This window comes from Arvicola amphibius, chromosome 10 (assembly GCF_903992535.2).
Source record: "Arvicola amphibius chromosome 10, mArvAmp1.2, whole genome shotgun sequence".
NCBI lineage: Eukaryota > Metazoa > Chordata > Mammalia > Rodentia > Cricetidae > Arvicola > Arvicola amphibius.
In genome coordinates this window covers 87,225,950-87,239,715 of record NC_052056.1, presented here as the reverse complement: position 1 = coordinate 87,239,715, position 13,766 = coordinate 87,225,950, and the positions used below count along the sequence as shown (strand labels likewise).

The window sequence follows — 13,766 nt, the reverse complement described above, 5'->3', positions numbered from 1 at the left end:
AAAATGAGCCCTGCCCCCAGAAGCTCTCTTGGATTGGATCCTCCCTGCTGCCTTAGGGTGTCAGTGAGGTGCTCCTCCAAGCTGCAGGTGACTGTACTCTTGGATGAAATGAGAGATGTGTGTTTACGCGGAACTCACGCTGTCGCAGGTTCTTCTTGATGCCTGTCCTCTGGTGAATAGCTTCACTGCAGCTTCTGACTCGGGTCTGGGCTCTTTCTGTCTGGCCTCTTTCTCTGTCACACTCTCCTCAGCTTTCAGGATTCTCTGTGGTTCACTCTTGCTCACTTTGAGCTCATCACCCACTCTTATCTCAGTTTCTTGCACTGTGCCCATCACCCCTGAGGTCATGCCCATCACCCCTGAGGTCACACCCATCACCCCTGAGATCCCACCCACAACCCTCATCTTGTTCCTAACAGTCATCCCTATTGTGGTGGAGATCCATCTCACAGCGATCTTATTTGCATTTCCCTCAGGAGTGGGATATTGATTTGCTTTTTCTTTTCTGCATCTGCTGGCTATTTTTGTTTCTTCTTTTGGCAAATGACAATTTAGGTCTGTCGCCCATGACTTAACCAGGGTACTTGGGTCTCTGGCTAGTGGGTTGTTTGAATTTTTGGAAACTATTTCTGGATATTAACCTCAACACTAAACATCAAATAGGGAGATATTTTTATTACATTATTCATATGTTTGGGGGCAATGTGTGTGTGCATGCTAGCGTATGCATGTGGAGGTCAGGGGAGTTGGCTCTTTCCTTCCACCATGTCCTAGGGACCAAAGTTTGGGTTATGAGACTTGACAGCAGACACCTTCACCCACTGAGCCACCTCACTGGCCTCAACACTAAGATATTGATATGCTAGCCAGTGAATGCTGTTTCCCAAAGCCCCGCATCCCAGTCCTCCCTCAAGACACTCTTTAGAGAAGACCATGGGACAGTATTTCCATGTGGCCTCATAGAGCCCTGATGAAATGGTTCTAAGGACTACAAAAAGACCTTTGAATCCACGCAACCTCCAGTCAGACCCAACCAGGTCTTGCCTCCCCCATGCTCACGCAAGCACATTGGCTTCATGAACCGCTGAGCCCAACCCTGCCCTGTGTGGTGTGAGAGCGCCCTGGGGCAGACACCTTGAGCCACCGTACAACTTGTTGTCTTCCCATCTTCCCCATTTCTCCCCGTTCTGTCTGCCTGGTAGCTCCCACACTCACAGTACCTGAAGTTAAGGAAGGCGCAATACAGGAAGAGGCGGTTGCTCTCATTGGTGGCATCGGCATACTGCTTATGAGTCTGAAAGGAAAGGAAAGGGATACAGCTGTGATCAGAAAGGTCAGACACATGTCCTGGAGTGGGGACTCCAGGATTCCGCACAGGGGCTGAGACGGTGGTTCACCAAGTAAAAGCATTTGCCATGCAGGACCTGATGACTTGAACTCAATCCCTAAACCCAAATAGAAACCAGATGTCGCGGTGCGCATCTGTAATCCTATGGCCCTTATGAATGGCGAGGGTGAGAGAGTTGGAAGCTGTGAGCCAGCTAACCTGGGTATGTGGCACCGTTCCTAAACAAGAGAGAGCCTGCGACAAGGGAGAAGGCAAGAAGTGCCTCCTGAAGGTTGTCTCTGACCTTCACGCATGTGCCATGGCACACATGTGCCTGCATCAATACACACAAAGTTTAAAGTGTTTGCAATTAATTTATTTATTTAAACAGGTTTTTGAACTTTAAGATGTATGTGCGTATGTGTGTATCTGTATCTGTGTATCCACACATGTGAGCGCAGTGCCCACAGAGGTCAGAAGGGGGCACTGGACCTCCTGGAGCTAATAATAGGTAGTTGTGAGTCACCTGAAATGCGTGCTAGGAACCAAACTTGGCTCTGCTGCAGGAACAGCACACACTCTAAACTGTGGAGCCATCCCTCCAGCAGCATAATTTTTTTATTTCCCCAAAGATCTCTCACATTCTGAACATCCAGGGTGCCTGTGACCAAGTTGGAGAAGCCAAGTGACCAGCATGAGCTAATTCTCAGCCACATCCCTCCAGGGCTTCCCTGGGTCAGCACCTGCAGGCTTCCAGCTTTCTTATCTGCTCAGAAACAGCCTGCACGGAGGAGTGAGGCAATCAGAGTGCTTTTGAGTTTCTGCACATGAAGAAGGAAGAACTCTATGAAATGGCGCAGGAACCTAGAATTAGAAGCACTTGCCTCAGAGTGAAACAAAGAACGATTTCATATCATCCCTCTTCCTAGGTACCACACATCCATAAGGCACTCCGGGGGAAGGTTTAACACAAGGAACACAGAGTACTCCATGCCTGCATCCACACTTGGCATACACAGCTTCTGGTTACCCAGTGATGGAGATATAGGGGAGGCAGTGCAGGCACAGGAGCCTAGGGAGGGTGGATGATGTAACACTGAGCTGGAAGTTAGGAAGGACAACCTTGGTGATGACTGACCCAGGTAAAGATGCATCTCTACTGGAATACAAGCCCTGTGTTTAATATCTCCTCTGGACACAAACTGCGCAGAAACGTCTAAGAGATACGTCTCTGAGTCACCCAGGTCATCTAGAAGAAGCAAGCAGGTGGCCAAAGGAAGCTATCCCCAGCCCCACATGACACAAGAGATGCAGGCTCTAGGGAGGTGTTCAGAAGACTGTCTTCTCCTGGGTGGTTTACTTCTGCCCCTCCCACCCCCGGAGACCAGAGTTTAAATCATCCTTCAAAGAAAAAGTGCAGCTGGCCAGTGTGCAGAAAAAGCCAAGTGTGTGTGGTCCACAAGGGAGGGGTAGACTAGCCGTCTTGGGTCTGGGGCCAAGGTCACAGTCCTGACCAGGAATTCCCTGCCCAGCTGGTCCTCAAACTCTGGCCCAGGCTCAGCTCTTTGGCTGGGAAAAGCGAGTTGCTTAAAACATAAAAAGAATAATAAATAAAAAAGGAAGCCTTGACGTTTCCAGAGAGATTCTAACATATGGGAATGCGGCTGTGCCAAAGAAAAGGTGAGTCACCTCGCACAGCCCACGTTCCACTTGAAGAGGACCGTGGGAGGCCAACAGTGCGTCCAAGTCCCAGTTGCCTGGGCTGGAGAGAAAAACCATTTCCGCAGGTCAGCAGGATGCTGGGTATCCGGAAGGGCCTGGCAAGGTCTCTGTGAAGATCCTAGCAGAGAACCCCGGGACCAGCCCACACAAGCCTGGCGGTTCCCCCGCAGACACCCGCTGTGTGTCCAAAGCTTCAGAGGCTGCACAATAGCCTCTGCCATTCCACAGGCCCCCTCCACCTCTGGAGCGAGCTTCCCGAGGGGATTAGCCAGCCAATTACTCATAACCTGCTGCTTATAGGCAAAGTGTGGGCTTCTGAACATGAAAGGGAAGGAAATACATCTGAGAAGTTCCCTTAACATCCCTTGTTCAGACATGTGTTTACTTTGTGTTTTAGTGTGTGGCTTTACCGATAAAGAAATTGGGAGACACTTGTTCATCAGTGTCCCTAGGCAGAAGGCAGATGGCACCATCACCATGATCCTTAATTACGACCCTCGGCAAAGCAGCATCACAGACCGAAATAACCACATCCCAGCATAGGGCCAGACACAGGCAGAGCCTAGCAGAGGTCCCACCCCACCCTTGCTGCTTCTTTACCTCCCACCGGCTTTTTCCCACAGCCAGCCCCAGCTCTAATTGGCGAAGGGGCTCACAAGACAAAGGCCTGATGTTCTCTGGTTTCAGAGATTCTTAGGAGAGATAGCCCTTCATTGCCCATGAAAGCCCTGACATGGAAGACTGGTGGACCCTCTGGGTCAGAGCCAGAAAGGAACCAATGAGATGTGTAGGTTCCTATTCCAGGATCTGCATCCCTATCACAGGGCAATGGGATGGGCCACCCTGAGGGTAGAAAGGAAAGACCAAGCCAGGCAACGTCCTGTCTGTGCCTTGTGTTCAATGTTTCCCCAAACCCACCATCTATGTGTTTGCTGCCTGATTTTTGACTCTCTTGTCCCAAGCAGAGAAGTAGGAAGAACCCCCCACTCCTACCCCAGGGAGCCAAGGACCCCATAGACCATGCTCTTACACTCTGTGACATCAACTCCATCCAGACTCTATCTGAACTAACCAGGGTACACATAGGGCCCCGTATACTTGGTGATGTCAGGCATGTCTCCTTGGCAATAGGTTGCGTACGGGCCTCAGTCCTAGAGAAGGGCCACCCTCACCTCTCAACACACATCTTTTCTCCAGGTACAGCTTCATCACTGCCATGGGAGCACCACCACAGGGATGCACCAGGGTCAGAGAGAACACGGTCAGCCTCTGCCCCAGAGGTCCAAGAAACAACGTTCACATAGCACAGAATCCAGGTTTCAATCTCTTCATGGCCAGTGCGAGCCCTTGGCCATGAAAGGAAAGACCCATTCCTTTAACAGGAGCTAACTTCTCAGCCACACCCCTCCAGGGCTTCCCCGGGTCAGCACCTGCAGGCTTCCAGCTCTTTTATCTGCTCAGAAACAGCCTGCACGGAGGAGTGAGGCAATCAGAGTGCTTTTGAGTTTCTGCGCACGAAGAAGGAAGAACTCTATGGAATGGCGCGGGAACCTGGAATTAGAAGCGCTTGCCTCAGAGTAAAACAGAAAGGGCTTTCATATCTTCCCTCTTCCTAGGTACCACACATCCATAAGGCACTCCGGCGGAAGGTTTCACACAAGGAACACAGAGTACTCCATGCCTGCATCCACACTTGGCATAGACAGCTTCTGGTTACCCGGTGATGGAGATATAGGGGAGGCAGTGCAGGCACAGGAGCCTATGGAGGGTGGTCGGGATGAAGGCAGAAGCTAGGCAGGATAACCCTGGTGAGAGCTGGGCCAGGTGAGGGTACGTCTCTAATGGCCCAGGATCCCTGGGCCCTAACTAACCTTCCACCATCCTGAACAGGCCAGCCCTGGGACCAGAGGGGTCCCGCCACCCGTAGAGATATCCAAAGATGCCTCTGGTGTCCATTAGCACCCCCCCGCAGTGGTTCCCCCTCCATCTCCCTCAGACCTGCCTCTCTTTCTTTCCTATCTCTCCCCGTTTTCAAGGGACCCTACTTGCTTTTCACACCTCTTCTTATCTGAACCACAGGAGTGTGGCCTGAAGAAGACCCGCCTACGTGCTTCCTGTGATCACGTGCATGCTACCATCCAGCCTAGCACAGCTGCCGCATGGCCACCTGGGTCCAGCAGCTCAGGCAGCTGCCCTTGGCCCCCCTCCTCCCCGCTCCACGCCTTGTCCTTTTCACAGCACACATCCAGTCCTATGGTACACTTAAGATCTTCAGGGGAAAGATGGAACAGAGACAGCTCGGACAGCTGAGGGATGAAAGCCACCCTCCCTTTGTGGCACTGCCTTCTGCTTTAGCCACCTACCACTCATCCACCTATCTGTCCTCCCATCAGTCTATCTTTCCCACTTGCCTATCTACCCTCCCATTGTACTGTTCACCCGCCTGACAACTTCTGCCTCATCACCAGACCCTCCCGCCCCATCTGCCCACCTCTGTCCACCCCCACCTGACCCCCCCACCTTTCCCTCTACCTCCCTTCCACTCACTCGCCTCCTCATTCATCCAGCTACCCATCCCATGAACCCACCCCCCATCCCTTCACTGCCCCCCATCCTACCAACATAGCCCTCCCTTGCCCATCCGCCTTCCCATCATCCACAGTGCCCATCCACACACACACACCTCTCCCGAGCTTACCCACCTTGCTGCAGCTGCCTGGGAGGCCTAACCCTCCTGACACTCCAGCAGAGCTCACCCTCACCGAAGCCCCAGGCTCCCCCGTGGGTGCCACCCACTATTGTGTTTCCCTCCCTCTTCTTTGCACACTCTTGCGTCTGATAAATCCCACCCTTTCACAGAGTGCCAAAGCCCCAGAGCAGGCCCCACCCTGGCAACCACCCCCTTACACAGTGTCCATTACGAGATAGGTAAGTTGTATACACAATGACTCATGAACCGTGCAGTCACCCTGCTCTCCGTGAGCTCCCATGGGAACCCCAGTCATGCCCTGGGATCTGCCCCTAACACATCTACAGAGCTGTAGAAGGACAGGAAGGTGACTTGGGTATAGATTAGGAGAGTGGAATGAGGAGGGGACCTCAGAAGGTCATCTGTCTTCTCAAGTGACTCCAGCTAGCTGTGTGACATCTGATCAGTATTCACTTCCCAGTTCTTGCTAGCAGAGCGAGTTTTGCTCAGGATGACAGCAGGGCCCTGAGTCTGTCTATCTAGCACCTGCTCTCATCTTACATTGCGGGGGAGGAGGAAGAGGGACATCTTCTCCAGCTCACCAACAAACACATTCACTCACTCATGTACTTGTACTATGTTCACACCCGGCCTTGCTCATACTTCTGTACACTCTGGCTGCTCCTTCCTGCCCTCGGACACCAGCCTGGTCTCCTAAGGGACAGAGTCAAGTGTAGCTCAGACCCATAGGATGGGGCTGTGTGGAGCTCCTGCCCATCAAGGCCCTAGCACCCTGACAGATCCACTGCCCTGTCCTACAAAGGCTTCCCGCTGACTGGCTGGGCTATTTCCCCTTCCAGAGGCCTTTGTTCAAGGACTATGTCTATTGATAGTTATTTTTCTCAAGATGCATAGTTAGAAATTCCCAAGATATATGATCCTCTTCCTGATGTCACTCTGCTGTAATACAAGGTGAAATAGAGTGGAGCCTGGACCACGAACCATGCCTGCCCTGCCTGGACTCTCCATCTCATCCCCCTCATCCTTCCTGCCCCGGGATTCTGCTGTGTTGAGAATCATGAAGATGGTCTTTGGTAGACCTGAGCCTGTCACTCAAACAAACTGCGCTGTTTTATCCTCCCCCCAACCCGTGTGTGTGTGTGTGATGTGTATGTATGTGCATGTGTGTGCATACATGCACATGGAAGTACAAAGTCAACCTCAAGTGTCGCTTCTCAATAGCTATCCATCTTGTTATGGTCTTTCCTTGGTCCGAGGCTCAACCAACTCAGCTAGGCTGGCTAATGAGACTCGGGGATCTCTCTGACCCCTTGTATCCTTGGAAAGGATGGTGCTGGCTTACAGAACTGTGAAATCCCCACCTCTCCTGCAGGTGATTTTATGGCTCTTGGTGATGTGATGGATTATGGTGACTGCGTACCCTCAAACATGCCACGTGAAAACGCTGGTTTCCCACAAGAAAGGAGCTGGTTTACTTAGAAAAGAATGCAAATGTTTGATGGGCTGTAGTGGTGTCTCTTTCTGTGCAGTGTGTGTGTGTGTGTGTGTGTGTGTGTTCATATGGGTGTGTCTGTGTGCATATGTACAGAGGCCAGAGTCCAACCTTGGGTGTCATTCCTCAGCTGCTTCCTAGCTTGTTCCTTTGAGATAAGAACTCTCATTAGCCTGGAGCCCACTGAGTACGCGAAGCAGTCTAGCTAGAATGCATCTGTAACCCGCATGTTTCTGTTGGAACAACAGGTAGTTGCCACAGTGCCTGGATTTTTAAGATGGGTGCTGGGAATTGAACTCATTTTCCTCTTTGCTCAGCAAGAACTTTCCCAACAGAGCTACCTCCAAGTTTTGTCCTTGTTTGTTCCTTATTTCCCCATCTGCTACTCTATTTTACAAGCTTTTAAACAATACAGCTCAGTCCCAATCTCCCTGAGCCCCAAGTACACACACACACACACGCACGCACACACCTCATGCACATGTGGACTGTTTAAGAAAATGGACAACCTGCTTCTGGGATCCTCCCCCTGATGAAGGGTTAACAGTTAAAAAGGTGCATGAAGATTCCTTACAGACACAAGGAGAAAGGTCTAATCTCGCTCACTAATTAACAAGGGACTAGCAGACATAACTGGCCCTTCTAGGAAGAAGTCTCATAGCAGGTGAGGCTATCAGAACTACTGAAGCAAATTTGCTTAATAGCCACAAAACATTCAGAACTGGCCGATATCCACAGGGAGGGAATCAAGAAATCTGCGCCAGACAACATTTACATTTCAGTGGGAAGAATGAGGTCTTGAAGCCTTGTCAGTATGCACGTTGCAGTGCTGTGTAGGAGTGCAAGGGTAGGGGGGGAAGGGGGGAGGACGGCATGACAGTATAGAACCAGGAGAAGCTAGACAACAGCCAGATAAGGCCCAGGTGAACATGCTGTGCATCCTTCTGCTTCTAAGTCCTCCACAGTTATTTCCTCCACAAGTTAATCACACACACAGACACACACACACACACACACAGAGAGAGAGAGAGAGAGAGAGAGAGAGAGAGAGAGAGAGAGAGAGAGAGAGAGAGAGAGAGAGAGAGAGAGAGAGAGAGAGAGAGAGAGAGAATGATGGGTCAGGCACAGAATGAGGGTGTCTGAGTGGAAGTAACAAAGAACAATGACTCAGCCCATCAGGGCAGGGTAGTTTGGGAGTCTTGCTCCTAGAAGCAATGAATCCATCAGGATGGCAGATCCATCAGGATGGTGTATAACCCAATGAGCAGCAGCAGGTGGAGAAGGGAGGTCGCTGGCAAGGGGCTCACTGACAGCCCGTTTTTAGCAGAGAGAATTTCCAGATGGTAGAGATGGAGGGAAGACATGGACAGATTCCAGCCAACTCCCTGGTGCTGAGAATCGAAGAGTAGCTGCCCAGAGGGCATGGCCCTGAGACCCCCACAACAGCTTCTACCTGTTCTCAACACGGTGATGATCAAATGCCCAGTGAGCAGTCAAGGAAGTGACAGTAGGCTGGGTAAGAACTGCCCACCGGGCAGGACACCCTGAGGACCGCCGACCAGAAAACCACACACTTACAGACTGGTGGGCAGACTGCTTCGAAGATTCTCATCTCGCCTGACTTCACTGGCAGCGGGTAGCATGATAAGACAATGCCCAGCCAGAGCACAGCAGCTCATTCCCAGGATGCTCTAGAGAAACTGCTTGCAGCAGCAGGACAAACTACAGAGGCTGTGAACTACATTGGGATAAGTCTCGGAGGCTGGAGGTGGGGATGGTTGAAAGGGGGCTGGGGATTTGGGTAAGAAGCACATTCTCTGGTCATCCTAGCAGTGATGGGCTGCACTCCAGAAACAGCCGACTTTAAATATGTGTGGTTTCTGTTTGTTTTCTGTACTGTGCTTTGGAGGGTGCAGATGGAGCAGCTCCGGGGACCTGCAGGTCAACCCAGAGGAAGGCTGCCCTGGTGAGGGTCAACAGGAGCTAATGGTGCACAGAGATCTGTGTGCAAAAGCACCAAGCTCATAGGGGACTAAAGAGGGACCGACTTCATGCCAGCGCAAACTGGTACATCTGGTGGTGCTGGTGAGCAAGCAGGCATGCTCTGCAGCGCAGTGTGATGCATGCTCTGTAGCACAGTGTGACGCTAGGTGCAGTTGTCATGGCCCCAGATCTGGACCCATGAACTGAATGCAGAGATTCGTGGCTGCCCAAGATGCTCAGAATAAGTGAAGTTGAGGGAAATTTACATCATCTCCTCGGATGTCAGACTCAGGTAACATTGCAGAAGAGCAGCAGAGAGGATGTAAGAACCAGAAGTTAGGGTGTGGCGGTGATTTGACGGCCATTGTGTGATGGTGGATTCTCAGCTCCAGCCATCTGCACTGGGCCAGCACAGAAGAGTCCCAGTGTACAATTAACCAGGGATGGGACGAGAGCTCGTGGGACCTTACCTGTTACTGCTGAGCTATTGGCCATTGACAGATTCTGGAAAGGGGGAGTCATGATCTTCACTTGTGTGCCCACTAACGAGCCCACTAGCTCCAATGGATACCTCCTCCAAACCAGTGGTCACAAAACAAACAGATAAAATGTGAGAAAGATTTCTAGGTAACAGTGCAGAGAGAATGTTATGGTAGGGATTTGGAAGTGGGTACGGGAGTCAGAGTGGCCAGTGTGCATTGTGTGTGAGTGTGTGTGAGTGTGTGGAGAGAGAGAGAGAGAGAAGGAAGAAGGGAGGAGGGAGGGGGAGGGAGGGGGAGGGAGAGGGAGAGAGAGAGAAACTGACAAGGGGCAAATTTAATTAATAGAAAAGTAAACATGTTAAAAACTGAGCCCATTCCTAATTGTGACCCATGCCCCCTCTCCCAAACCAAGCTCTGTTGAGTCACGTGTCAGTGAGACCCACCGTGGACTGCACACAGACACTCACCTCCCACTGTAGGGAAGGACTGGGTTCTGTGTCCCTGGAAAAGGGTGATGTTCTATTTATTCACTTTAACAATGACTAAACTTCACAAAAAACAGCCCTGTTTATGGGGTCACCATGGGGTTATGGCTGATTGCTTCTGGGACATCACCTGTCACTCCCAGGGCACAAAAACCACTTCAGGTCCTTAGCAAAGCACTGCAGTGTTCAGTGGAAAAGCTTTTACTTAGAGGCATATTTCCCTGTTCAGCAGAGCACTTTAGCAGAATTAAACAGCCTGAACAAAGAAACACATCCGAGGGAGAAAAAAAAGAAAGAAAGAGAAAAAGGAAAACACTTATCACTGGCAATGGCCCAGACAGTGGAGTCCCCAGATAGGCTCTGGCAAAGTGGAGGGGAAAGAGCCTTAGGGTTCCCTGGGCTCAGTTAGCAACACTCCCACCTTGCCTCCTGGCAGAGCAGATGTGATCCCACAGAAGGGAACCAGAAAGGGAGAAATGACTGGGGGCTATTACCCAGCTCTAACGGAGCATAGCTCCAGCATTGTCCATTGGGAAATGACCCTAGGGTCAGCAGCACCGTCCTCTGGCCACCAGCATGATATGGCAGGGTGCCCACCTCATGATGCAAACTGTGACCTGGGCTGAACTGGGGGGCAGGTGTCTCAGAGCTCCATTCTTCTGTACAGTTCTGCCCCCACCCCCTTAGACATCAGCTCGCTTCCTGCCTGGACATGAACTGAAAAGGAGGTGATGAGTGAGGGACGGAACTGAGGGAGGAGAAGTCAACATGGCCAAAAAGCAAAGAACAAAGAGCCTGGACACTTCCAAGGACACGAGCTAACCAAACCTCTTGGCTACAGCTGCCACCAAGGATGTCTCGGCAGAGACTGTGCAGATGATAATGGCTATTTCCATTGAGAAGATGGGGCCATCCACTCTCTAAGGGCTACCAGTGGGCAGCAAGCCCATTGCTCTGCCTGGGACATGCCAAATCCCCAGCTTCCTGCACACTGTTCTGGAACCTCGTGTCTCTAACACATTTTCCGACACTGCAGATTTTGCTCATTTCCACAGAGACAAAGCCAGCTGAGGTAGAGCAGAAACCATTTCCTGGGCCACCCAGGATGACACCCGGTCGCCCCAAGCAGTCATCCTCCTAATCAGACTGAGTGAACAGATCGGCACCTGGTAACAGTCCCCACCCTCACCTCCAGGCTCCAGTCACAGACCTGGCAGTGGGTTCCTTTAGGAGTCCCACTAATGCCACCACAAGATAGCCAGTCCTGCCGGGTAACTTGATTCTCGGTCCATCTCTCATCCAAGCAAGGAAATCTCTGTGAGGCCAGTCCCAGGATCACCACCCCCACCACAACCTGCACCTCCATGATGCTCTTTTCATACTCAGACAAATGGCACAAAACCACCATGCTGGTGATAACTAGCCAGAGACACCTGTAGCCCTCAGAGAGGACCAATTCTGATCTATAGGGTCATTGGTGTAGACTCATACAGACTAGAACACTATATTATTCTGGGTATGTTGGGCTGACATTGCTAAAATAAGAGGAAAGCAGACATTTGGGGGAGCAAGCTTATCAAGATGAGGCAAACATGGTCATTACACATCTGAAGGAAGAGTGACTGGGTGGGTGAGACTCAGGAGTCCAGAGCAGGCATTAAAGTCACAGCTCCCATGACCTACCCCTTCTGCGAAGCCAGCCACACAGCCCCAGTCCTGCTGCTGGTACTTGGTGTGGCCATCCCACAGCCCTGGGCTCAAACAGTATCAAAGGCCCCACACAACAGTGAGGAAAGCTGAGGCCAGAGACCAAGGGACTTGACTATTGTCTGACAGTAAACCAACCCAAGGCACAGTGACTCACCTTGGTAAACTCTTGGGTCCTTGACTCCCTCCTCCTTATCCCTCGCTTGGTCCTTGTACCTGGTCTATTTTCTTGTCCCCTTCCTTCTCCCTTCTTTCCCAACTTTAATCCTGAGCATGAGGAAAAGTCAGACCTATCGTAAAGCTGAAAACCACTGTCAACAAATGGTGCCATGTGGACATCTCAGGCATCCACATAAAGCCTGAGAGAGCTTGGGAAGTAATTCTAGACAGAAAAGAAGAGAGTAAAGTATGGCTTATTGATAGCAGCACTTTCTCAGGTGGGCTCTCTTTGCTAGAGACAAGTGCATCTCATTTAAGAGAGGCTTTCTGACTCAGCTTTAGCTGTGAAACCTTACAGCTCTTTTAAGAGGCCCTGCCACCAAACACTTAAATGGTGTTTATGAATCGCTGACAGCATGCTTCTTAGTAGTGGCAGAGACCTTAAAACGCCATAGAGTTAAGCAATAAACAGGGCTCCGGCCAATACCTCTGCCTTGAGGCTAGACTCTCATGAAAGCTAAGGAATGGTTTGGATCCAGCCATCAAAGCCACGGCTTTAATCCTATCCAATCCATATCGCTTAGTAAATTAAAGACTCATGTGGCCAGAAATAGAGAGATATACAGTTAAGATAGATTCAAAGGCAAAGAAAACCTCTAAATAGTTTACAGTGTGTTTAAAAATATATGTAGGCAAAAAGAAAAAAAATATGTAGGCTTGAAAGACAAAGGAAAAGGATAAAGTCCTTAAAATAAAAAAGGAAGAAAGAGAGTAGTTGGGTGTGGTGGCATATACCTTTAAACCTAGCACTTGGAGGACAGAGACAGGTAGATCTCTGTGAGTTCAAGAACACCCTGGTCAGAGTGAATTCCAGGACAGCCAAAGATACACAGAGAAGCCAGGCAGTGGTGGTGCATGCCTTTAGTCCCAGCACTCAGGAGACAGAGGCAGGCAGATCTCTGAGTTCGAGGCCAGCCTGGTCTACAAGAGCTAGTTCCAGGACAGGCTCTAGAAACTACAGGGAAACCCTGTCTTGAAAAAAAATACACAGAGAAACCCTGTCTCAAAAAGCCAAAAATTAAAAATAAAAATAAAAGAAATAGAGGTTAAAATAAAGCCATGTAAAGATGAAAAATGCACAGAGCGTCTGGATACTGTATGTTATTATGTTTTCTTTAAATTGTTTGGTAGCTGAGGAAGGAGCAAAAACTGCTAAAAGATATTTGTTTATAAGTGCTACTGGATTAATCCGACATATATATTTTGAAAATGCCTTGACTTTAAAATTTAAGTCAAAAGGTATGTTACTTTGGAGAAGAGGTTTTGCTTTTGTTTCCACAGGAAATGAGAGTCTGTGGATTCATTCTGGATTAAGAAAAATCAGGTTTGATCAAGGAAGACCACCTGAGAAGTCTCCAGTAGGAACAGATGGCCCAGATGTCTGAGTTCTACATCCAGAATGGATTCAAGGCTGCTGCCTGAGATGATGAAGCCTCACAGAATACTCTAGTCATGACTTGATCATAATTCTAAATTTTCTTTAGGTCCCCATAAGATTATCAGTGCCCCAGTCAGAAGGAAGTATCCAGGAAAACTATGCCCACATTCCCAAAAAATGGATTATGGATGTTTACCTTTGTTTAGCATGGATAATGGTCAGGAAGAAACCTAAACAAGGGAGATTCGATTCAGAGTTCTT

At 50.0% G+C, this 13,766-nt stretch overlaps 1 protein-coding gene across 5 annotated transcripts in view; it reads right to left on the bottom strand.

Annotated features, from left to right (window-relative positions):
* Adgrd1 (adhesion G protein-coupled receptor D1) overlaps positions 1–13,766 on the bottom strand; it is a 118,747-nt gene that overhangs the window by 39,406 nt on the left and 65,575 nt on the right. For all 5 annotated transcript variants that reach the window (XM_038345416.1, XM_038345413.1, XM_038345415.1 and 2 more), the window contains one exon: positions 1,221–1,294. In XM_038345416.1, the coding sequence (XP_038201344.1) occupies positions 1,221–1,294 (74 nt within the window). The remainder of the gene's footprint in view (positions 1–1,220; positions 1,295–13,766) is intronic.